At 29.4% G+C, this 27,996-nt stretch overlaps 1 protein-coding gene across 5 annotated transcripts; it reads right to left on the bottom strand.

The window, feature by feature from the left end:
- Window positions 1-16: 16 nt before the first annotated feature.
- Window positions 17-27,898, bottom strand: LOC134710081 (centrosomal protein of 128 kDa-like). 5 transcript variants are annotated; one of them, XM_063570261.1, is made up of 30 exons: window positions 27,660-27,894; window positions 25,987-26,054; window positions 22,719-22,805; window positions 21,720-21,797; window positions 20,940-20,954; window positions 19,424-19,608; window positions 17,775-17,847; window positions 17,239-17,358; window positions 16,068-16,157; window positions 15,051-15,125; window positions 14,431-14,548; window positions 13,920-14,083; window positions 13,316-13,581; window positions 12,852-13,026; window positions 12,336-12,455; window positions 11,922-12,053; window positions 11,217-11,291; window positions 10,084-10,170; window positions 9,277-9,423; window positions 8,691-8,788; window positions 8,174-8,240; window positions 6,683-6,711; window positions 6,006-6,075; window positions 5,497-5,574; window positions 5,043-5,093; window positions 4,268-4,439; window positions 3,779-3,828; window positions 3,421-3,537; window positions 2,532-2,639; window positions 18-2,230 (listed from the first exon to the last, which is right to left on the bottom strand). In XM_063570261.1, exons 2-30 carry the CDS (start codon window positions 26,023-26,025, stop codon window positions 2,081-2,083), a joined length of 3,036 nt encoding a protein of 1,011 aa, XP_063426331.1. In that variant the 5' UTR covers window positions 26,026-26,054; window positions 27,660-27,894; the 3' UTR covers window positions 18-2,080. The 5 variants fall into 5 exon arrangements, with proteins under 5 accessions (XP_063426334.1, XP_063426331.1, XP_063426330.1 ...); XM_063570260.1 differs by having other exon boundaries at window positions 27,520-27,893; XM_063570264.1 differs by lacking the exon at window positions 11,217-11,291 and having other exon boundaries at window positions 17-2,230; window positions 27,520-27,898.
- Between the last annotated feature and the right edge of the window lie 98 nt (window positions 27,899-27,996).

The following is a 27,996-nucleotide window of genomic DNA, read 5'->3' as shown; positions in this document are numbered from 1 at the left end:
TAATACAGTTATTTTATTTCATTTTTATTTCTCAGACTTGTAAAACACTCTCACATGTAAACATTCATAACATTGTAAACTTATGTTCCTGCATGTACAACCTTAAGATATAAAATAATTATGTTCAGTTCTATAAACTTTCATATATTGATATAAAAAAGCTTAGTTAAATTCCCAAGTGTTTTAAAAAATATACTGAAGTCTGATACATTTGTTGTCTAGCTAAAATCTTTCCTTAAAAAAATAGTTTCTAAAATTTTTTAATTTTCAGCAAACAAAGTTTTGAAGCTGATGTCTCTGTTAAACATTACTTTAAAAAAAAAACGTGATTGGAATTTATTCATTTGAACTGACAATTAATATTCCAATTTAAAAAAAAAAATCAATACATTTATTTTTGATAGTTACAGAAATTATTTTAAAATATTTCGTAAAATTGTACCGAAATTTAAGTTATGAATCATCAACACTTGGACAACATTCATCCACCCTGATAAATAAATTAAATGCTGTATCTACCGTAAAAAATATAAAATATCCAGCACTAGGGGACAAGGCAATGTATACTTAATGTCTAACATTTAAAATCTACCATAAATAAAATCAAATATTATAAATAGTTATAAGGTATTTGTTTGATTTTGTTGTTCATGTATGTTATTTTGAAAATCTAAATCATAAAAATAGTGTTATATATATACAATATCTACATAAGTACAAAAACAAATACTGGTATGGTTCTACATGTATATATCACAGATAATGTTGCTAAATGTTACTGCATGCCCCTAAATCTTGACAAGTTTACGAAACGAGGGCTGATCAAAATATATTATTCTATGCTCTTGTTAGATAGAAGAAGAGATCAAATTTCTACTTTTGTCCTGCCTTGAGAAGACTTGTTGGAATTCTGGCATTAATTAGAATTCTACAGTTGCCAAAAAAGTATCATTTTGGTACTTAACAGACCTGCTATTTTTCTTTCTATACATGTGGTACTTCCCCCTATAAAGTACTCTTAAAAGTTTGCCTTAAATAAACTCAATACATGTACCTCAAAACAGGTATTCAAAGGGGTGAAAATGATATTTAAGCACATATTTACCCATACACAACCATAGCATATTAGATAACATATATAACATGTTTATATAGAGATGCAATAGGTCTTCTCATGCTTAAAATCCCCCATTAATATATAGAGTAGTTGTAAGGTATGAGTAAACTTGTTCTTCGAAAGTGTCAAGATATCGAGGATGCAAAATAACACTAGCTTTAAATAAAACCATGTATGACCTACCAGATATCCTATCATGATTGTTAGGAACATAACAAAAAAAATCTTAATTGACTCAATTCAAACAAACAATTTTATCAAAATAACATTTCATTTGTGACTTAACTTCGGGAAAAGGGAGATAATAATCCTCTTAGACAATAATAAACAATATAACAAAGTATGGAAAACTGTCAAATAGAAAAAAAATCATAATTATTGAATGTTGGAATGTAGAAAAATTCAATGGAATGAGATTTCTATAAATTAACCTTTACAAAAATATCTTAAAAATAATATTTTCAAATATATAAAAAATGCTTTAACAACCATTAATATTATAATCAAAGTTCAAAGTTCATTTGCTATTATTGGAATGATTGGATATATTATAAATAACAACAGAAAAAAAATGGACGGAAGTACAATGTCAAGTAATTTGACCTTAGTGAAGTCACCAACTACATGTTCTTGAGATTTCATGTGATACATGTATTTATATGAATTTTTTCTGCATTCCTTGCGTCAGATTTCGTAAGAAAATATTCATCTTAATGATCATGTGATACTTGGCAACATCAAATGTGACAAACCGTTATATAGTTTGGTTTAAGTGTATGACCAAACTTAACAGTTCCATCAACATTTATCCACTGCAACATAAATGCAAAGTTGAAACAACCATCTATTTCCATATAATTACTCATAGTAATTAGCCTAAAAAATAAATAATGGCAAATACTTGACAATACACAAGCTGCCATGGTCTCTATCAAGTTATATTGCTATCAATAAATAATATCACTAGACTAACGGGGACTTAGGTCTGAGAGGTGACTTGGCTCGACTGAGTGGAGATTTTGATCGGCTACGAGACGTGTCTTGTATTCTAACTCTTTTCTTCTTAGGTGTGGCTTTCCGTAAATTGTGCATATTATTTTCTATTTCTGTTATCTAAAAAATAATAAAAAAAAGAATATTCAAATAAGTTAAATGGAGGCTTAACAGTAATTATCACAGTTAATATCATAATAATTTTTTATACATTTCAACATTACATAAATTTGTAAATTTATTTCTTTTTTTTTTATTGAAAAAAATATCTATATGCTAGTTTCACTAAAGCTACATGTATTTATTTTCTTAATTTAAAAAATATTTATTTCATAAACTTTCCCCAAAGAAGAGTTGTAGAGTTGAATTCAATTGAATAACAATAAATGTGAAACACATTCAAATGAAACAGCTGCATTACCTTTGCCCCACAGAAGTTAGCCGACTGAATTTCATCTTGTAATGCTCTCATTGTATCCTGTAACTTGAGGTATCTGTTCTCAATACGTGCCTTCTCTTCTTGTACATGCTGTGGAAAATAAGAAAAAATATGAATATTGTATCATGCTATCTGGGTATTCACAAAATAATAGGTGAATGATTGTAAATTTTATAAAAAAATACACTTTCCATTCAAGAAAAAAACAACTTGTTACTTTGATAAAATAAAAGTAACAAAATGAATGTGCATATATTAATGTTTATTTGAATACATCTAAAGAATATTCTATCAAATATTACATTTATGAGTCTATGAAAATACTCAGATAAAAGAAAGAGCATTTCAAGTAATTTGTACATTTACCTGAAAAATAACAGAGAAAAGAGATATTGAAACTATTGACATGTCAAGGGCCTTAACTCTAGGTGATCAGCTTAAAACAAACTGTTTATATAAAAAAGAAGATGAGGTATGATTGCCAATGAGACAACTGTTCACAAGTGTTTAGTTCCTTTGGTGACACTTTCAAAACACCAAGGTGTATAAACTTAAGGATGACATGACCTGCATTAAAACATTATTCACATTCCTACACAAAAGTACAGGAAAAACTTATTGAGGGTCATACCAAATTATTATTTTTTTTTCTCTCTGTGTACTTGTAGGCTTGTGAAATGCCTTGATTAAAAAGTTCTATCAACCAGAGGCACTTCAATTCTAAGCTGGGTTGTAAGGTTTCTGATTAATTTTTAAAACAAATTCATAGAGAGCAGTTGTATGTGACCTCCCATAATTCAACTGAGCTTTACCACCTAAAATAATCTAAACCTATATCCCACACAACGTTGCATTATAAATTATGACTTACCTTTAAATCGTCCATTTCATCAATGATATGTTTCTTATCCATCACATGAGATCGTATAATTTCTTCTTCTCTAATTTTACGAAGTTCTATTTCATCTGTTAAATCTAATATATGATCCTGTAACAATTAAAAATATATCATGAAATATCAAATAACAAAACTTATATAATGGAGAACTCAATGAGGATTAAAAGTATTTAAACTCTTTTGGTTTATTTAGAAGAAAAAAAAGTCACTTCAATTGTTCAAATAAAGGAAAAAAATCTAAAAACAATGACTTAAAAAAAGGAAAGTTTTCCAGAATCCATGTAAAAAACTGCTTTTCCTTTCAATATATTTTTTTCTTCAGATTACATACCTTTAAGTTTTCTACAGCACTTTGACTATCAAATTCTCTCTTGGATAATTCTGTAAACACAAAAAAACATGTGTTAAATTTACTGTGTATGTAAACTATACAAAGTAGTCAGTTATGAATGGGGAAAATCCAACACATTCCTTGTAAAAGTTACTGATTTAAAGGTTAAACTTTGGAAATTTATTAAAAAGTCACTTCAAATAGATCTTCAAGTCCTTGGATTTTACAATTGTAAAGAAACCCTAAAAAACATGTTATCAAATTCTTTATTGAAATAACTTTCAGAGTTTTTTTTTAAGTGTTCAAATAAAATTTCTCCAATTATTTCAACTTAAATTTCAAGTTTCAATAAAAGACAAAAATTATTTAAAACTTAAAAACCAATTGGTGTGGTAATTTTTTTTATCTTTTTTTCATTTATAAAGGTTTCTGTGCATTTCTGACACAATCTTTGATCAGTATGTACATTTTGGGGTTGACTTCACCTACCATGTTTGACTACAGATAATTCGTCTAGGACATCTTCACGCTTGGCTAGTTCTGACAGTAAGTACTGTCTATCATTCTCATTAGCATTAATGGCCTCACGTAAATCATTACGTAGCTTTTGTTCTCTCGTTAATCTGTTCCTCATGTCGCTTCTCAACCATTTCATTTTAGTCTGCAAGGCAAATATACAGAAATCTGATCAATCTTAGAACAACTTTTGTGGATAGTTGTCTCATCAGCAATCATATCACATCTTCTTTTTTAAATTGAAAAAATTATAATTGCTGAATCATTTTTTTAAGGGCAAATTCCTCCTTTTGCCATTGAATTTCCACAGTACAAAAACACATAGAACAAATAAGAAAAACCTGAAAGGATTTCAAATTTCAATGAAGAAAATACATGCACGCATATCATCAGCTGACCATAAGATAGAAGTGAATTACTTCCCCTCAATTGTTATTACTTGGCAAATACTCAATAACATTTACAACAATTATGTGTCCATAGTAAAAGGATGTCCACTTACAGTTTCATTTTCTGTGTACAGTGGACAAAAAAAATGGGGTAAAAATTCTAATTTGGCAAAACCATATCCTTGGGAACATGTGTACTAAGTTTCAAGTTGATTGGACTTCAACATCAGTAAAAACTACCATGACATAAAACTTAAACCTAAAGCAAGACAGACTGATAAAGGGACACACAGACAAATAAACATGATGCCCCTAGCTATCTAGTTTAGGTATAAAATTTGACCAAATGTTTAACATACCTTGGCTTCAGCGATAGTGGCATTTGGTCCATCTGTTGATGTGGCTACAGGCTAAAGTTAAAAGAAAAGAATCAATTTTTAATCAAAGACATGTTTTGCTTATGTTACTTTAAGAGTGATATATATTATTATTTTCTTGTTTCCTTATATTTTTTGTTTCTGTTGTATGTTTGCCATTTGTGTACATTTGAAGTAAAACATATTGTTTAAACTTTTGACATTTTTTTTAGGCTCCAACCCTGAACACATTCATGAAGGTGAGACAAACAAGCATTGTTCAAATTTCAAGTTCTTCATTACAATTTATTTTTTTAAATTAACTTGCTAGTTTTTGCCTCTGTTTTTCTCCAAATCCAGCTGCCATCATGTTATAACTAATAACGGGTTTATAGGACATCAGTCTTTCATCAGAAACAGATGATAAAGCAGAATCTATAAAATAAACCTCACTCACCTGATATGGATTTCTTGTGCCAACAGCTGTAATCTCCATTAAGGAATCAATTTCTGCTACCATGTCATGTAATAAACCCTAAAAATAAAGTCAAAGTTTAGTATTCAAATGTTATGAACAAATATTGAACACTAAGGTGAGCATTCTGTTTTGTTATTCTTATATAAATATAAGTATATAGGGTAAGATTTTCAACAGAGACTTAATAACAAGGATGTAAACATGTCTGTCATCTATTACTTCTTGAGAACACCTGATATACCCTCCCCTGTTTTTTGGTGGGGTTCCCTGCTGTACAGTCTTTAGAATTCTATGTTGTGTTTTACATACTGTTGTTTGCCTTTTGATCTTTTTCTTATTTTGCCATCGCAAAGTTTGTTTGCTTTTTCAACATGGGAGTTTAACTATCACTTTGGTATCTTTTGCCTCTCTTTGTCAAAAATTCTATCTGACAATTATTATTTCTAATGTATTGTCATGTTTCATCATTTCATTCATATCATATTTACCTCGAAATTTGCCTGGAATCTTTTAGCATCATTCTGGACTGAAAACAATTCTTCCTCAACTCTTTTCACCCTGTATAAAAAATATAGGTATTCAAATGAGTAAATCATTGTTAAATAAATCAGCATGTGTAAAATAACATGAATGCACATGATGATTTGTCTCACCTGCTTTACTAAACACGATTGAATTTTTTGTTGAAAGTCTTTATGATAAGGGTTCTTCTACAGGTAACACATAAACTTAACATTATAAATGATCCATGAAATTGAGGTCAATGTCAGTTAGTTAAGAATCTAGGGTGACCTCAGGGTGTCTTTTTTTTTTTTTTTCAAAGTCTTTTGGATTATCATCTTTATTTTAATATTTGTGAGTACTGTTTAGCAAACTGCTATTTGTTTTTTCTTTATATAATCATTAACAAAATGTATATCATGAGTAATGATACCTCTATATTTACTCTGAAATCAAATATTGTGGATTCATTTAATTTCATGGGTATCAATTTTCATTGAAAACTTGCATTTTCCTGGATATTTAACTTCGTGGTTAAGCAAAGTCTGCATACAAGCCTATAGAAAATTTGTCATTCCTTGAACATTTTATTTCGTGGTTCACCTGCACCCACGAAAATTGGTATCTAACGAATAATAATGAATTCATAGTACCATTAACTTACCTTGAAATATCACTTTCTGCCATTTGAGTCTGAAAAGAAAAGAAAAATAATTAATGACTTTTCTAGAATATACAAATATCATAATCAACTATGTTCACATTTATCAATATCACATTTATGGATATCACACCCAAAATAACATATGAAATTTAAAAATAAATAAATATCTATATATTTAGTTACATATTCTACTTTTATCAGTTTAATTATTCCAATTACAATTGTCTCAATTAAGAGAATAGAAAATAATGGGCAAGATAGAATCCTCTTACATCCATTCAAGTGTTTATGAACTGTCCAACCCCAGTGTTCATCTTACAGGAGGAATTGTACCAACTGCATATCTATACCTACTCAACTTTAATTGAGGTAAAAATATAGATAAATGTTGCCACTCATGAGCATTTCCTATCCCAAAATATGGAGCAAACCTTATGATAGAGTGTTGCCAAACTTGTGCATTAACAAAGCATTTCCTTTCCCACAATTATGTGTGAACCTTGTACCATTTCTTTGCATAGCATATATATGGTGTTTCACACAATGAATTTTTAACTGAGTTCATCATCTCTCATCCATTTATGACAGACATTTCTGTTCATAAAAGTGACTATAATTCTATTCTATATTAAAACTGGTTTAACTAGCAACACTATTTAATCTTTTCTCTGTAATTGCCACTACTTCCGAAATACAATACACTGCTTTCTATTGGTGTATTGTTTTCATTAACTTCTTTTTCAAATTAGATTAAAAAATTCCAAACTACATGAACATGAATCACATGTCACTTCAATCAGTCATGCAGACTCTAAACATGCAGTTATTTTGCCGCCATTTTATTTAATTTCTTCAATTGTTATTAGTAATGATTGTTGCTATGACAACAAGGATGATGGGATGATGATGCAACAAAGCAGACGACAGCACTAAAATACAGTTTATACTGACTAGGCATCCTCGTTTCCGCCGGGAACGGAGGTGTGGTGACATTGTAAGTTTACTTCCCTAAAATTCACAAAACTGAACTGATGTATATTCTAATGATACTAAGGCCAAGATATCAATGTCCTTACACTGATGCATATTATTTTTCAAAGATTAAAAAAATTGTGTTTTGATTGATTTTTAAAAGTTGAAAAAATTATGATAAAAACGACTAAAAACAACCTATAACAATGAAAATTACTGTTTCAATTATTTTTCACATTTTCATTACCATATAAATATCTCATTAGAATGAAAATTTTCAAGAAAACAAATAGAAAACCTACGTTCCTTCCTATATAATACAAACAAATATTGTCACTTAAAAAGGACATTTCTTGCTCAAATTCAAAGCACAAACAGATAAACAAACAAAAAATGAGAGGAAAAAGCAAACTAAGCAAATTTTACATTGAAAGTTTCATTTTCACTTTAATTTTTCTTTCCTAGCAATATGATTAGATGATATTTGTCTTGTATACACACACAATCATATTAACATACCTGTGTTTCATATTCTTGACGAATCTTCTCTAACTTTCTCATTAATCGTCCATTCTCCTCTTCATATCTATCAAATACAATTTAAAAAATACTAAAATTTCATGACCATCGATTATTTCCTCCTTGTTTTCTAAAATAATGACTAACTCAAGATTTTCATTGTATTTTACACTTGCACAATATCAAAATTTTCAGAAAACAAAAAAAATTGGTTTGAATTTCCTTAAATATTTAATGAACAAAATATTTAAAATCCAACTACTGTGAATTCATTAATATTCCTTGGATACCTTACAAATTTTCTTATAGGCTTCACACAAGAGACTGCTAAAGCCACATAATCAAATATCCATGAAAATGTAAGTTTTCCCCAATCCACCAAAATATTTACCCATGAAACTAAATAAATACACAGTGTAGTTATGGTTTTAAACTGCAATCCCTGTATCTCCTATATTTTGTATGGAGAGCCGAGAGTTTGAATCATAAACAATAGTATGTATATTAGTCTACTAACCTGACCATTTCTATGGTGAGTTTCTCACTTTCAAGTCTGTTCTTCTCTTCATTTCTCTTAGAGATTTTATGTGCCGATTTTTCTTCTGATAGCTCCATCTATTAAATAATGGAAATTTGTTTCAAATACTGGTAATACAGTCAAATTCATCTGTGTTTGGGAATATATACTGTAATCCTATTCAGTTTTGGACATCTATTTTTTTTAGGTTTTGTTATAGAAAGATATTTTTAGTTTTTTCAATACTGTGGATTCGGCTTTCTATGTTATCACACACAATCAATATTGGGCATGTGAAGCATGCAGTTTCACATATTAATGTGAATCATGTGAAACAAACGGATTTACATGACCAAATTTTATTTAAGTATCAAACAAATGTTTAGAAATTCAACTGAATAAAATTTATCCACATTTTTATTAGCTAGGGTATAAATATGAGCAACACTTTGCAGACCTTATTAAAAATTTGCTCCAAACAAGAAGTTTGAAACCTGAGCAAAGTATACCAACTCAACATCAAAAATTGAGGAAAATTTCAGATCAGAAGGTAAAATAAACAATCAAACCCCTAAATATAGTTTACCTTTAATGTTTGTATCGTAGCTTCATACTCTGCATGACCTCTCTTCATCTTCCTCTGAATATCCTGCATGACATGTGCTTCACGAACCTTTACTTCACTCAGTTCTTGTTTTACGGACTCTATTTGTTCTTGGTGATTTTCTCTTTCCTAGAAATAATAAATAAAGAGTTAACAAAGAGACATGTCCTGAATGTATGTTTTTTCCATTGCAATTTTGGAAGTTGAAATGGCAACTCTTGATCTTTGACTTGTAAAATATGCAAAAGCTTTAAAGTCAGTATACTATGACTATGAGGCCATATTCTCTTCATTGAATGAGATGTGCTAATATTGACACTGCTGCTGCCACTAGTGGAAACAGCAAGGCTAAGTCAGGCCTCAACAATTTGGTGTATGTGAGCCAAAATCTAATGCTATGATATATTTACTTTTAATACTTATAAAAAATTTAAGTTAAACAAGCAATAGCTGAATCATAATGCAAATAAGTTACATTCTGTGATTTGGGGCTATTATATATATGTGTGCCAGTTTTAATTGGTGGAGGAAGCTGGAGTGCCTTGAGAAAACCACAGACCTTTTATAGGAAAACTGACAATCCTAGTCAATTAATATTGGAATCAAATGCACCTGCAAAAGAATGGTTTGAACTTACAACCACAGTGTTGAGTGGATGACTAATGATTGCAGAAGTAACTTCTTAAAACCACTCTGCCCCTTGGATATGTTAAGGCATTTAAATGCACCTTCACTATACATGTACAAATACATATCATGATTTTGGTTTAACCCATCCAATTGTATTACCTCATGCAGCTGTCTCTGATAAAGTTTTGCCTCATCTCTGGCTGCCTTTTCTCTATGCTGCATCTCTATATAATTCTGTTTCAAATCCTTAAAAAAATAAATAAAGATTTTATATGACTGTTTGAACATAATAAATACTAATTTTTTCTAAATTCAGATGGCAAATATTGAAGTGATTCACTATCAAATGAGTGATTTTGTGATTCTGATAATATTCTCATTACCGGTATATAAATTCGAGTTGATTTAATTTATAAAACAAAATTACTGAAAATGTGAATGTAAAAAATAATTTAATGAAATTGTGAAAATTATATATTTACAAGATCTTTTGGGAAAAAAAAAATTAAAATCCAAAATAAAGTGTGTGTGATAACAAGAAATATAAACATCAGGAAAAAAAGCATATAGAGTGGAGAAATAATAAAATATAGTTCATGCAATTGAAAAATTGATAGAAAAGTTATTTCAGAAGACAGATAAAAACGAGCAAGCAACACGAAAAAGAAAACAGTTTAAAAGAGTATATATTGTCCAAAACAAACAGATCTGTTAGTGAAATTCAAAATAATGATATCATGCATAGCTATAGGTAATACCAAAAAAAATCTAAATAAAAAACAACAGAAATAACGAATATTAGACGAAAAAATCTGATTATAACAGGAATAAAACATGCAGGGTTTTCTACTATATTCTACTTAGCATGCTAAAAAAATAAGACAATTCAAACTGTATTGATATCTTCACCATAAAATCTACATTTTATTCAGGCTCTTAAAATTTCACTGACTCATAGGCATGATTTGTCCAAACAAAATGTTATGGGTCTTGTGTAGGAGCTGAGAAATAATGACCTTCACTGACCATCAAATATTCTAATAAATTATTACATTGTGGTATTTAGATTAATTGATTCTTAGTGTTTTAACACCACTTTTAAGTGCCATTTTTGGGGCTATTTCTTGCCGGCCTGTGGTAAAGGAGGCTGAAGTGCCTGGAGAAAACCACTGACTTTTGATAGGAAAATTGATTGTTATATTGAAATAGCCATCTTTATTTTCTATGCTGAATTTTTCAATACAGTTTGAACGTGTCTTGACTACGTATGCTGCGAGTGTTGCAGCACGTACATGTAATTTTCCATTAGATTCTGACAGTTTAGCCGCTATCTCTGCCTTTATAGAACTCAATTCTTTTATTTCGTGCTGAAAATGAATCAGTTTTAATAATAAGCTTTTATTCTGGAAATTGTTAATTGTTCAATTGCTAGAAATGTAAAGACTGAAAGTAAGCAATTACACTTCAAACGCCATGAGACTTTTTGAATTGTGTAAATGAATATGAAATTTCAAATTATTCTCCATCAATTTCTTTTATGATGCATCAATACACCAATTTTATCAAACAGTTGCCATGGAAATGTGAACAACAAAAAGTGAAACAATAACAAGACAATACTATGTGATTCTGTGAATTGTGTTAATGAAACTAGTTTCAACTCTATTATTTTCTTTTTCCATTTTTTTTCAAATGCATCAAATGCTAAGCTTTATTTAATCATGTGATATGTGTAAAACTAAGTCAAACAGTGAAAAACATCAATGTGTGTCTGTGCGAATTCTGCTTGCAGCCATGTTTTTTTTTATAATCTGACATTTGTCTTCAATATGTTATTTAGATGTATTAATGAATGCTGGAAATTGAATTTAGCAGAACACTCTTAAATTTTTCTCTCCATTGTTTTTTAATACTTTGAATGGAAAAGAATTTTATAGACCTTCTAGCCAATTCAATCAAATGAAATGAAGCTGTTTCCATAGTAACAGACTATATACCTGTAGTTGATTGGCCTGATCCTGGGCCAATAAATGTGCTGCCTCTAGTGAAGACATTCTGTCCTCTATTCTATTTCTCTCCTCTGTTACAGTTGCTAATTTAGCAGCATTGTTGTTTAATTCATTCTCCATCTAATAAATACATGCATATTTGTATATAACAGATAAGTATTATTCTAAGGTGGTATGAAACTATTAAATACAGTCTATATACCTCATGGAAACAGTAAACTGTGACCATAGAGCAAAAGCTGTTTAAAATCATTCATATATTCTGATCATATCATATACATTTCAATTATGTGTTTTTACTCAAAAATATATTTTCAAAATCATTCATAAATTTTATCTACACATGCAAACGACTTTAACGTTATATACATAATTATGTTTTATAACAGAAAATATCTTTACCCTTTCAACAATTGTTCTTGAGTCTCTGACTTCTCTGTCCATATCCATTCTTACAGATTTAAGTTCATTTAGTTCTACATCTTTGATTCTGATCTGTTCATCCTGAGCAGCTCGTACAGCCTGGAAAATAAATCAAATGACTTTACTGATTATTTTAATACTTGTAATACCGTGTTAATTCTCATGAATCAGACGAGAATTTTGACAACTCTTGCCAATTAGGACAAAATATAATGAACATATATGTATCCTCCATTTGCTGTAAAAAAAAAATCATTTTCATGTCAAAAGTAATTTATATCTGAATTTGAAATGTGCTAAGCATTCACTGAGAATGGATTTTAAGTTAAAAAAAAATATTAATAGCAGCAATACAGTCCCTCCACCATTCCCTGAAAAAGACAAACAAAAATACGATTCAGAGAATTAACAGTTATATAATTTTGTTGTAAAAGATTTTTCATGGAAAACCTCTGAATGCAATACCAATTCTTCTTTTTTTGGCTGTCAACTTACCAATGCATCCCCTAGCTCTCGTTTCATGTTTTCCATCTGCATACCATTATGATGTAGCTGATGACGATGACTTTCCAGATCTTTGACTAGCTGTTCATTTCTCTGTATTAACTGATTAGCACCATGTTTATGTCGGTCAACTTCACGCTCTAATTGTTTTACTTTCATTTTCCATCTAAAAATAGAACAGGTGTACTCATTAGTTTTTAGGTTAAGATTAAGGTTTTGTCAACTTCATAATTAAGTTGTTACCATTTTCCTAAAAAATGACAAACACATTTTAAAATCCATACTTATTCCTGTTAACTCCTGACTCAAGTTGATTTTGCTTTCATTTAGCAGAAAAAAAACACAGGAAATTGACTAATTATTGCTATGCCAATAAAGTCATGTTCCAGATATTTACTTCCCTTTTTAAAATGTTATTTTTTTCTGGAAAAATCAATAAATATAAGCATACTTACTGTCTGACAGTTTCCTGAGCTCGAGCTTTGAATTCATCTTTTTTCTTCTCCGACTCATGTAATGATAACTGTGTATTCCGTAATTCATTAGTCGTTTTTTCTAAGTCTTTCGTAACTTCTTTCACTTTATTAGAAGAATCATCGTAATTAGTTTGTAGCTGATTCTTCTGCCGATCAGAAGCTTCAAACTTGTCAGACATTTCTTTTAATTGTGTAATAAGCTTGGCAGCCTGTTTTTCTCTATTATCTAAATCTTTTGTCAACGTCTGGAAAAAGGAAAATTTTTACATATAAAGTTATAAATAGCAAATATTCAATTGCATCACTTTTTTTTAACATTAAAAACATAACCTTTAGATTCTGATGTTGAAAATATGGAACTTTTGTCCATTGTTAAAAACAGTTTCAAATTAATTAAGGAAGTTTCATAAAATATAAATAAATATAGCAAATGATTACCCTTTTTAAGGTAAAGGTTATCAATAAGCCATCTACAAGACAACACAAAAAGATAACAATTGTCAAGTTGATATGGTACTAAAACCCACTAACCATCACTTTTTACAAAATATAATCTCAAGACCAAAAAGATTTAACTACTGACCTCTATATGATCTGAAAGTTGAACTCTCTGTCGCTCACTACGTTCTATCCCTCGCCGTAATTCCTCCATTTCACTTGAAGCACTAATTGATCGAGTTAACTGTCCTCGTAACTCCTGTAATTCTCTCTCCATTAATCTTCTGTCTCTGTCCTTCTCCTCTTCCACTAAAAAAATATTGTTTGTAAACAAGTCTATATTTTTTTTTAAATTATTGAAACTTTCATGGGAATAAATAGATCATAATTATTTAAAAGTGACCTAAAACTTACGTTTTATCAAATAGTCAGTGAAATAAATTAGAAAATATTCAGCATAGTTTGAAATTCATATCCCCTCTCCATTTAATTATGGCATTTGTATCAATAAAATAAAGTCTTTGTTTTGCTATGGGAAACCCAAAAATCAATTGAATTTCAAAATAAAATATGAGATATAATACCATGTATAGAAATGTAAAAACAGCAAAAATTAAAAAATTATGACATTTACAAATATATAGTTAGATTCTTACCAGATCTCTTTTTCCTTCTGTCTCTAACTTCGTCTTCATATCGGCTGTCATCCATCTGTTGTTTTAGACGACCTTTTTCATTGTCTATTCTGTGTAACTGTGACCTTAATTCATCGACCTGAACAAAATAAAATTATTCATAAACATGTGGTAGCCAATATCCTGACTTTGTCTGATTTACATTATTTAAACAAGAATGTGTCCAAAGTACACGGATGCCCCACTGGCACTATCATTTTCCATGTTCAATGGACCATGAAATTGGGTCAAAAGTCTAATTTGGCTTTAAAATTAGAAAGATCATATCATAAGCAGCAAGTGTACTAAGTTTCAAGTTGATTGGACTTCAGCTTCATCAAAAACTACCTTGACCAAAAACTTTAACCTGTGGACAAACGAATGAACGAACAAGATGCTGTTCTCCAAGTTAAACAAGTGGCATTTAAAGGGTGTGTTTATTTGTTATGACCTCTGACACTTTCTTTTCTGAGTTTCAAACTTCAATAGTTTATATAACGTGTTGTTTTTTTAAATTTTTGGCCTTGACCGGTATGTGTAAAAATTGCATCTTTGCAATAAATCATCTTGTGTCTGAAGTTTACATTATAACTGGTACTTACCTGTGCTTGAAGAGCTACTTTGCCTCCTTCACTCTGGTCTAGTTTTCTCTTTAGGTTATCTAGATCTGACTCAACCTATAATATCATAGTATTTATTTTACATTTCTTAATTATTAACTGTGGAATAAGTAATTTATTCAGGATTGAGTACAAATTTCAGGCTTGAAACAAACTACTAAAAGATGTTCCTGAACAATTTGACTACGTTTTCTAATTGAAATTTGATTGAAGATCTTTTTCTTACTTAAACATGTTAAGATGATACAGTTTGGTTGGAAAATTGTAAAATAAGAAGAGTTAAATCTTTCTTTGCTAAATAACTTTCTTTTCCTCACATTTACCATAGATAATGAAATTTCATGAAAATAACCTGGAACTTGAGATTAAGTGAGAGTTCAAAACTGTAACCAAATGAAGTATGGCCTTGACCTCAATGAGTGATTTGATATGATATTTTAACTCATGAATATATTTTCTCATACAAACATAATCTAAAACTATAAACTGCCACAAACACAATGTGTGTATACATATATGAGTTTTTCAAAGCAGCAGAGATAGAATTTACATGGAAATAAATTTGAATAAATTTAAGAGAGAAAAAAAACAGGGCCTTGTATGTAAATATACAAGATTTCAAAAATAATTGACAACCAGTCATTCTACAAGTAAGTTACTAAATGTATCTTTAACAAAACTGACTTGATCCTAAAAGTCTTTTTCATTCCTAAAAAAATCTGAAAAATGATCTTGGGTATATAAATTTTGTTCACTAAATATTTTAACATACACAAAATATTTAAATAAGATTTATTTACATTCAGCTTTTTTGACCAAGTAATAAACAAAAACATTTTGATTGGCTTAGATTTTTATCAACCAAAAATACATTTGCTGGTCTAAATATTTGATTGATTGCTACAAGCTTACTGTCCAGTTGCAATTATGTCATAAATGTTCAGGACAAGCGTAAATCTTTGTCATTTCCAAAATTAAAAACTATAATGAAGAACCTACTCTGATTTTATTGGCTTCTGATTGTAAATACTGATTCCTGACTCGTTCATCTGATGCTTGTTGTGCATAATGTTGATTTTGATTTATTGCCTGAAATGAAATGATATCTTCTACCAATGTGCATATGATATATTATAACCTTCAAATATCAGACCAAACTTTCATTATATCTATGATAACTGTGGATTCTTTATCATTTGTGGGATCACTTCATGGATTTCTGGGGTAGAGATTAAGGTGGTATTCAACAATTTGACTAAAATTAATTTGGCTCGCTTAATTTTCATAAAATTTAAACAAAGTATTTACTTTGACCCTTTGACAAAAATATATAAATTTAATCAAATTGAACCAACCGTTTTATCAGAAAAATTACACTGGTTATATATATAGCAGTTTGAAAAACATAAATTTTGATCATTGAGAAGCTTTATATTCCCTTATCAACACAATGTTATTGAAAAGTTTATCTGATTTTACAGAATTATCTCCCTGTAGTGTTAGGTACCACCTTAACTACAAATTTAAGATGTTCAACAAAGTTCACATTTTCTATATGCTTGTATGGAGACTGCGGCAAAATCACAATATAAAACATCCAAGAAAATGCCATTTTTCATCAATTCCTGAAAATTGGTACCCAAGAAAATAAATGAGTCCACAGTAATTCTTTTTGGAAAAATAAACCAAAATCATACAAATAAGTATCAAAATTTTTTTTTTTGTATTTCTAAATTCCTTTGGATAAATTTGGTCTGATATTTAATCCCACGGAATTCAAACTGCAAATAAATCATTCAAAATAAAACTAATATATATCAAACAAAATTATTATAATTACAATTATTGTTGGTGTGGTAAAATGCTGAAAATGGAGAATTTAAGTTTAATTCAATAACAATTGCAAGAAATGGCATAACTTGACATATCTACATAACTTATTACTTATCAGTTGATGCCACTAACTATCTGCAATATTTTGTTCATAGAAATAATTTTGATGGATAAAGTTTTTATACATGTACTTAAAGTTCCGGTACATTGAAGTAGCAATATAAATAAAGGGAAAATACTACAAGACTTCTTATTGTTAAAATACCCCAAATGATTTGTTTTTTTATATTATAATTTCAATCTTTTTCTGAAGAAATTTTAAAACCTCTCCTCTCACCTGTCGTAAATCAGTTGATAAATTCAATAATTCATCGTAACGATCATAAGCATGTCTGTCCCTATCTCCTCGTAACTCGTTCTGAATAGCATTTAGTCTTCTTTCCACTCTGGAAGCAACCTTCAAATATTCATATAAACATGTATCAACTATTGTTAAATCAATTTTATCAACATAAATTTTATTTGAAGCTAATAATAATATCATTCTCAAAGTTATCACAGTTGCACTGACTGCAATTTTATTATTTTTTCTCTATTATCTTAATTCATGATTTTGTTGTCAAATGTGTTGAATATCTGATGTGTTAATACACATGACCCATAAGGGCTACTCCATTGAAATGTATTTAGGAGGGTAGGAAGGATAGTTTATTTATTGAATGTGTGAAAATGAGTCTATTACCGTTATGTAAAATTATCTAAAAAATGGTTCTTGGTTTATACAGGGATATTTTAAAAGTCCCTTCATACACTCCCTCAAACATTTTAATGGAATAGCCCTAACGAGATCAAAGCACCTATGTATATACTTACGGGATCTTCGTGTGGCATTTTCTTCAGTGTTTCTGATATATCTTTCATAGTCCTTCTTGCTTCATATTCACCCCTACAAATAAAATCAACCCTTTATTCATTTTGTGCCTACAAAGCTCACATCCAAACATTAGAAAGTTTATGATCAAAATTCAATATAATATTTTTACAAATACAATGTATGTCATTTTTACCAATCTTAAATAATTGAATCCAGTATAAACCCAATCATACTTAATTGTCAGTGCCTACTCTAAACATTTTTTATATTTTACATAACTTTTTTCCAAGTACAATTAAAATAAAACAGTCCCCCTGTTAACCCCTGTTCAAACTTTTCGAGGAGAAAAAACGATATTTGCTGAGTTCAGACCTGCCAACTTTTGAAAATCTCCATGGGGGATTTAGCGCGCGACAAGATTTTTAAGTGTTACAATTTTAGCGACGTTTCTGTGAGCATTGTTTTTTACTCCTAAAATAGTATAAGTTCTCTTCTTTTTTCTTTTGGTATACTAATGATGAGCTTATAGGCCTTGATTTCTTTTATTTGCATGATTCTTGTACTATTAAATTATAAAATTGACAAAATTACTGAAGAATAGAGAAAATGGCATTAAAAATAAGGGATTCAAAGTAGAGACCAATACCCCCCCCACCCACCTTTTCCACCCTCCAAAGACCTTCTCATCTATGAACCTTGACTCAAAACACCTAAAACTACATGTCCTAAAGTAATAAGGATGAAGGCAGATCTTGATTTAGTTTTACTAATGGTCTTATCAGTAGCAATGAGAAAATGGATAAAATTTGAGTTATCTTTCTTTGTTTTCAGAGGTGCTCTTACCGGCGGAGGCTCATACTGTAACAGAGTAGAAGTGTATACATAATGGCGTCGATTTTAAATCATAAGACACACGATGTCTGGTTTCAAAAATTAAACAGATTTCAAGATAAACGATGTTTTCTTGAGAGTTTATTACAGTTCTCATCTTTCAATTAATTATGATTTTGCTGTGGAACTACGGCAAATTGTGCTTGTATGATGAATTGAATAAAATTGAAAGGCTGTTTGACAAAATTTGTGTTTACAAAATAATTTTGAGGACTGTTACGACCCATTATGTAATCTGATTACATACAACCACTAATTATGACACCTGTTGTGACTGTTGATTAGCATAGGGTCATTAACTTGTCATAAAATGTCCCCAGGTAAAATGATTGATTTTTTAAAATTGATCAGAAAAACTTCAAAATGGGTAAACAATAATTTTTTCGGGTATATTTGTTGAAAATCGGGATTTTGACTAATTTTACGATCCCGATATCGGGATTCGGGTTGAGGGGTAAAAATCGGGATAATACCGCGAAAATCGGGATAGTTGGCAGGTCTGTGAGTTCCATATTTTTTCCCCAGTGTTTTAGTGAAAACACATGTAATTCTTTGTGTGGAAGAATTGGCTTGTGCACATGAAAAAGATATTCCTAAATCAATCATTTCTGCAGTCAATTGAAGAAGGCAGTAGCTACAAAATGTTCCAACAAATTGACAAAAACTGCATGGAATGTTTGGTGCCAAAGTTTGATATTCAAACAATCAATCAAACAACTTGACAGCACTTTTTTAAAACATTTCTTTCAAAAATTACCTTTCCCTCCGTCCAACTTCTGATTGAAACTGATGGCCTAAATCTATATGGTCATTAGACAGATCTCGCAATGAATTATTTAAAGTGTGAAGTTCTCTGTTCATATCATCAGCGAACCGTACAGTAGAACTTCTCTTCCTTCGCCGTCTGCTCACAGTCGGAGAACCTTCAAATTCACTATCACTCTAAAAAAGAAAAAGAAAACAGGTTAAGATAGATTCTTAAACGGAAATTAAATTCATAATGGCAAAGTTATTTTTATGATGTTTCATAAGTGATTTTTAATGTGCTCCAGAGATGAGAAATGATACATTGCTGTGCTAATGCTTTATTTTTGTTTTTTCAACATGTAGGTTACTTTTCACTGTGCTCATAAAACAAAAGAGTGTGTGCTTGTCGAATTGTGATTGTGAGACTATTCAATGATAACAACTGAAATTATTAATAATGATTGATTGATTGATTGATTTATGCTTGCTTAATGTCACCTGAACACAAGTATGTTATATTACGGTGAAATTAATGATATTGGTTCGAATATGTAAAGATAAAAATTATTGACAATTCATTTATAGATAATGTAAGTAAAAATTAGCTAGTGAATGTCAAACCAAATAAATTTATAAAGTGATTTAAAACATATATTGTTGTGATAAGAAACAAAAACTGTGAAGTGCATTAAACAATGTTAGTCATCCTCCACCCGTCTGATCAGTGTAGTACAATATTCAAGGGACGTAGTTTTTAATTTAGTCTTAAATAAATTCAATATTTGACCTTTATAGATATGAATAATAAACATAAAATGAAAAAAATTTATAATGACAAAATGATTGTGTCGTCAGAAATTATCTTAAAAGTGTTTAAGATTCGCCAAAAGAAAAATAAATTTTAGAGATAAAAACAGATAATAATTTCATAAATAAAATTAATTGCAATGAATGATATTGGAAAAATCTGATGAGGAAAAATAACAAATAATTTTTATCATTATCATAGTTCAAAATTTTAAATCAGCCATGAGTACGTAATGTCTGTTTATGTACTATCAAAATGAAGCTTTATTTTTGGACTTCTGTTGAGGAACATTTATGCTTTAAGGTTCATTTGACATGTTTGATGTATCCAATATTAATTAAAGATTGATTGTAGGGGGGCTTTGGAAACACTCCTTAATACATACATTTTAATGAAATAGCCCTAAGCCATAAACCCTGTTTTCACCCTGATTTTACAGATAACTACTTATTTCAAAGCTTCATTAGCAGTATTTACATTTATCTTTACAGAGCTTACTACTGCCTTCTACACATTTAACAAGTACCATATCAACTAGCAGTTTTGTCACATGTAAATAAGACGACAAATTATTCAAGGTCACAACAACACTGACACACACAACAATCGAATTTACGATGTCAGAAAGTCTTCTCATTAAAATCCTTATCATTAAAGATTATATTGTATACAACTGAGCTCGTCTAAACAAATTATAACATAACATTAATACATGTACCTGTCCTCCACTGTCCTGGGGATTAAAATAATCAGTGATGTACAGACGTGTTACTATAACTTTCTAAAGAAACGTGTTAATCCTCTTAATCCGCCAAAATCACACAAATATAATAATCATGTAAAAATGTATTTCAGATTTTGGTTAAGAGTACTGGATTATAGTAATGATGTAAATATTAAATTTCTTTTTTGATGGAATTAGTACTTTATAGGTTTTTAAAATTCACTATAAAATTTACTACTGTTTTCATCTAATTCTATGAAAGGATCTCATTTAACATTACCTTTGAGGAATATTCTTTCTGGATAAAAAATTCACGAAATGAGCTTTTTAATTTCATTCTAAAAAGGGTAAAACCATTTATCTATCTATAGAAGATATAATTTTTCATTTCATTTATTTCGGTTAGGATCAAAAACTGACATTTTGTGTAAAATCCATAGGTCAAAATTTCAGTGAGGCCATTTGACCTCATGCCTCTTTTCTATCCCCAAATTCCAACAGAAAATGTTAGTACTCATCTATCTGAAACTTTGTTTATTTTAAATTTTGTCCATAGCATGTTTCAATACATACATGTCAAATTGCCAACAAATAAAATATAAGAGTTCATATATATGCATCAATAAAATGCTTGTGATTGAAACTTTTAACAAAAGAACAGATAAAAAGATACCAAAAGCCCATTCTATATCATAGTGAGTGATAATAAGCCTTTACCAGAAATAAGATTTCCCAATAACCAGTAAAGCATTGTTTGTTTTATAAGAGCCTTACCCCATAATCTCTGTATGACGGACTTCTTGCTCTTTCTCGTCTGACCTGATCGTTTGTTCTCGATACCTCATCACGTAACTGTAAAAACAATGTTTTTTTTATTATAATAGATATATAGGAAGATGTGACATGAGTGCCAATCAGACAACTCTCCATTCAAGTAACAATTTATAGAATTAAACCATTATAGGTCAAAACGGCCTTCAACACGGAGTCTGGGCTATAAGTTTATTCAATATTTGGATTACGTTTTGAACACTTACAATAAATTATATTCAAAAACTGAGAGAAAAACAAACCAAGTGTATTGTGAAAATTACATTGTTGTCATTGCTGAATTTTGTCCTTTTTAATCAAATCTCTTTATTTCTGTGTAACTGTTAATTAATTCATCAATATCATGTAATAAAAAAAATGCAAATAGTTTAAGATAAATGTGAAAAAATGTATACATATATAGATTAGACCGTTGGTTTTCCCGTTTGAATGGTTTTACACTAGTAATTTTGGGGCCCTTTATAGCTTAGGCTCCATGTTGAAGGCTGTACTTTAACCTATAATGGTTTACTTTTTAAATTGTTATTTGGAGGGAGAGTTGTCTCATTGGCACTCACACCACATCTCCCTATATCTATATATATTTTTTTCTAAATTTTTTTTTGATCTTTCTCAATTCTGTCCAATAATTTTCTATCTCACACTTGTTAATCGAAATTGTTTTTCTCAAACAAGTAGAAAAAGAATGTGATGTCCTCACGACCAATATATCATTGATGTTGCCTAGAATATAACATGTATAAATCAATTATAACTTAACCATACATTGTAAAAAATTAAACTTTGGATTTTTTTCTTGAATCCTGATTACAATGAGTTTCAACTTTAATAATTTTTCTTGAATTGTGATTACAATGAATTAATTTTGAACTAACATAAGTCACATTTCCTGAATCCTGGGAATCAAGTTTTGTAGAGATCCCTAACTACTTTGTTACTTACCCTATCAACTGAGCTTTTCTGTTCTCTCGTTACATCACGATAAGAATCTAACATGCGATCTAAGGAGCGCAGGTTTCTTGTCGTCCCCTACAGTGTGAAAATGAAAAACATGTGTAGTTATGTGGAAAAAACATCTTAAAATGGTAATGTTTACTTCCATCTCATTTGGTGGTATAGATTTGTTACTATACAAAATTGATAAGGCAGAAATAATTTATTTTTCATCCAATATTTTGCTATGAATAGCAAATATATTTCACATACAAATGAAAGTAAAGTTTTTATTGATAACATATTTAACGCTTGAAAAGAATTCCGAAAAGACCTATTACTGTGACATTTATTCAAATTCTATACACTACTACATTGTATAGTTCAAACATCTTTAACATCTTCATGGTCCAATGAACATACTTTTACAGACTCATTTTAGTTCTAATCTAATATCATGATCCAGCTAAACTTTAAGACTTTGACAAGTGTGTAAGAATTTAAAATTTCTTTTTTTAATCTTTCCCTAAAACACAACAACACGTGTGTCTCAAATCTTTTGCATATTTAAACAAATGAAATATGTGTGAACCAAACAAAAATTATAAGTGATACCTTTGTTTTTAGCCGGTTAAACAATTGGCTCTCTCTTTTGACTTTTCTTTTAATAATAATTAATATAAATACTTTAACTGTGTTAACCATCCAGAATTAAATGTATGGGTAGGGTTTTGGAAGTTACTGGTTAATTTTACCCCACCATGTAGTGGCATGCACACATTTAGGGAGGATTTTTCCATAAACTCTTCAGCATACATTTTTGAATTAACCGTGAAAAATGAAATTTGAATAGAATTGCATTCAACCCTGTCCAACCTAACTCTCCATACAATGTTATCAATTTTGAAACAGCCATGTAATGAATAATTGAAAATGAAAATTATTATATCTCATGTCTATATTGATGCTCAGAATTAACATACAACAAGAACATATCTCAGATTCCTTTAAATCACTTTAGTACTTTTATCATCCATCATTTGAATTAATTCCTTAGGTAAGGATAACAAAGCAGATTTATAAATCTTTAATGAATTCAAGTAAATGATCCTTAGCCATGCATACAATTTTAATAAGGTTTAAGATTAGACAATCTCTAGTCATTAAATTTCTATTTAAATTTCCATTGATTTAAACTGAAAAGAAATAAACATGATTTTTAACTTCAATCACTCTGTATACTAAATAGTGCATTGATTAAAAGGACTTGTTTTGACAAACATTTAACAGTTCTGGCATTTAATGTTTATCTGTTCATTTTAAATGGTTGAAGAATCATATCAAGATGGACAAATCCTGTCGACATTTACATTGATTTAGTGGCCTAATATGAAATATCGGACAAAAGACTAAGTGCCTGTTATATTATTGTCCCTCTTAATTTAGTGACTTTACCATTTACAAGGGGCATTTGATGAAATAATTTATAAATTAAAATTTAATGTAATACAAATGTCACCTTTTACAGTCCGAAATAGAATTTAAAATAGCTTTAAACTATATTTGAAAACACAATTTATTCAATTTAATTCAAAATGTCCTTCACACTTATTGTGTGTTCTTGTGACGTTCAAAATTATATACCAGTACCATATATATGTATATAGGCAAGAAATTATTAAATATTGTCTACAATAAATATCTTATATCACATTAATAAAAGTTTTATCTCTTCCCATAAATTTAAGACAGGTATGTATACATATGTTCAATAGTTCACAACATGTATATTTCATTTAATATAAAGCTAGTTTCAAAGGAAAAAATATTACTGACAGATTTTTAGAAAAATAAATTGAATCCAGTATTTTATAATAGAAACAGGTGTTTTTTTCTCAACTTATTTGTCATGTTTGTAGTAACAATGCAATTCTGATTGAGTGCAAATAAACGTTTTTAAAAGTTGACAGTCATATATATTGAACTCATCTTCTATTTCCTTTTGTGGTGGGGGTTGGGATGGGTAAATTTTTTGTCTTACCCTTGTTCAGACAAATAATGTTATGCCATGCTAAAAAAGAGAGGTGGAATATATCAAAGTAATAATCTAGCTCATAAGTCTAAAACAAACTGACAATACCATGGCAAAATACAAATAAAGACCAAAGAATTTCCTGGCAGAAATCTAGGATGTTGTTGTCATTATTGTGTATCATTAAAAGACAAACATATCTAAAAACACAACATATGGAAAACAAAGACTAAGGCAACAAATTCCATGGATGATGTTCGATACTCCTGAAGGATAAACAGACACTGATCCAAATGTGGCACCTGCCTAATACAAATGTACACCATCATTTTCTCCAGAAATTTTTTGTACCAACGACAAGTGATTTTTTTTTTTTTACATATTACACCAAATCTCACTTATTAAAATTAAGGAGAAGCACTGGGAAAACCAATGCATTATCTAAGTTAACCCAGATTTGTTTTTGATTAATCAATTTATGACTATTGAACAGGGGTATACTAAAGCAGATCCAAACCCTCCTCCAGCCATATCTTAGGGAAAAAATGGTTGATTATATAGGGAATCACTAGCATGACTGTAGCGGCCCCCTTTTATGGCAGTCAATGGGCTGCCCTTATAAAAAGTTTTAGATGCACTGGTATATTACTGTTGCCATTAAATATTCAATAATTGGACTATGGGAGAAACAGAATGTGTGTTGAGTGTATGCAAGACAATATGCCTTAGATGTACATGATGTAACCGGAAATACCTTCATTTAGATCTACATTTATGTACATGTACATGTATTAAATGATGCATTGCTTTCATTGCTATTCTTTAAGTTATAGGAAAGGTCTAGTATATCTTCAAAAATGATTTAAAATACTTTTAAAAGCTTTCTTGTTTCTTTGCTAGTTTGAGTTGAAGAAACTTAATTGAGGTTCTTCTGAATCAAGGTTATAATGTTGTCGTGAACACAGTGAAATATTATTATTATTTTCTTTAATCTACCACTTTTGTTTTTGTTTTTATATGAATATTATAGAATGTTTTATATGAATATTATAGAATGTGGTTTTTTTATTTGGTCGGGTTGTTGTCTCTTTGACACATTCCCCATTTCCATTCTCAATTTTATTATAGAAGCACATGCAACGTACATTCTTTTTTAAATATTAAATCCACAGAGGCAACTAAATAACTGAAGTTTGTATATCTAATAACATGCATGTATATGTATCTTTATGAAAATGATTATACCTGTAAATTATCTGTTAATCTGTGAACTCTGTCATCCATTTTATGTCATTCTGTGGTTCATATCAAATCTGTAAACAAAACCAAAAAAAATGAAATTATGTATTAGGTCTTAAATATATATTGAAGCAATTAGCATGTTATGTATTTAGAAAAAAAAATACTGTTGACATGTATTTTTTGTTGATAAAACCATCAACAATGAGAAACAGAGTTTTTCAACTTAGTGAGATTTGCTTTTAGAATATAATGTGAATATCATGATTATTATTCAAATTACATTTATCATGTTTATAACAACTTATACTTAAGAGCAAGGAGAAAATACTATTAGTCAAAGACAGAGGAAACTGCAGTGTACAATCATCTTCATTCAGAATCACCAGATATTTTTCATGGTGTACCGGTACCCTACATACACGACATATTTTTATTATGCTTGCTAAAATCCAGACTTCAAACATTTTCTGGACATCTTTTTTTCATTTTTGGTGTAAATGATTCAATGTCAGTATTATCATGATTATGTTTTTGGTATTCATAAATTGATTATTACATATGTTATGTCTTATCAATATGGCCTTCTAATACATTCTTAGACATGAATGACATGTTAGAAATGTACATGCATCAAGGCTGTGGAGCCATCTCTTACTTTGGGCCATGATAATGACCAAGCTCTATTTGTAACTATGTTTGGGTTGGTTTTTTTTCTTTCTTCTTGGATTATATAAGTTTCTTTCATACATGTACAATGTATATCTACACAAATATGTACTTAGTATCTTATATTTGCAGTACCAAGTTTACATGTGCAGTACCAAGTTTACAAAGAACAGACAAATTTTGAAAATCAAACAGTGAATAGTCATGATAGTGGAGGAACATCTTTGGTCCATCTTTCTTTTTTAATTAGATAGATTTATATTTTTTATGAGTAGAAATACAACAACTAAATAATAAATATAATATAGTTGTTGAGATCAGAATGAAAAAAAAATAAACCTTCAGTTATTGTCTAATTTCATGTACATAACTATTTCTACTAACATACTAAAGACTGAATATGTCATAGTATCGTGATTATTGCCTGTTTACAAATTTCAGATGGAAAATATGTATCAACTACTGGCTAGTACAGGACAGGTGAAAATTAATCAGGTCAACTTATAAATGTTTACTATTCCATGTAAATGTTTCAACCATCTTCAATATTTAAATAAAAATAATATTATACTGTGATATTTTGCAAACATGTATCATGTTTTTAAGATAATTCCACTTAAAAAACCTTAGTTTCATTCAAAACCATCACCAAGACATAGTAAGCCATCATGGTAACATTTTTTTGTTTACATTCCATGCTAGCCATTCCTGGATATATCCATCATACTAGAACATGTAGAAAGAATTCATTTCTGTTTATTTCTGCAGCTCTAAAATTTAAAATATGTACTATGGTTTGCATATAACATACATTATATAAATGTACATCATCAAATACAATGGTGTACTACTTTATTTTCCTTTCCTTACCTATATATTTCAAATATTTTCTGCAAATTAAGCACCATAAAACAGCAAAATTGTATCCAAAGTCAACTAAATGCAACACAATTGATAACTACATCCCAAAATCAGTATATGTTCATAGATAATAATATTCTAAATCCCACCTTCAATTTTGTACACCGTCTCGTCACTACAAATTGTTGAATCTTGCATGCCCGATCTTGTTCACGTATGGTGGCAGTTCAGTCACAAACACTGATCAGATAATTGCCATAAACTTAATTAACAATCAATAGGATTAATTAAATAAATAATTCACACCTTACTCTCTAATTAATTAATCTAATTAAAGGATACAGATAAAATGTCACAAATTATATCTATATTTTAATTAGATATTTATATCCAGGACAGTAAAAATTTTAAATTTGAAAAGTCCGTCTTTTATTAATTTGAACACAGACATTAATTTAAAGTTAGCATAGATAAAAATAAAATTTC

The sequence above is a fragment of the Mytilus trossulus genome, chromosome 3, assembly GCF_036588685.1.
Source record: "Mytilus trossulus isolate FHL-02 chromosome 3, PNRI_Mtr1.1.1.hap1, whole genome shotgun sequence".
NCBI lineage: Eukaryota > Metazoa > Mollusca > Bivalvia > Mytilida > Mytilidae > Mytilus > Mytilus trossulus.
The sequence above is the reverse complement of the archived record's forward strand: the minus strand, read 5'-3'. Positions and strand labels throughout refer to the sequence as shown.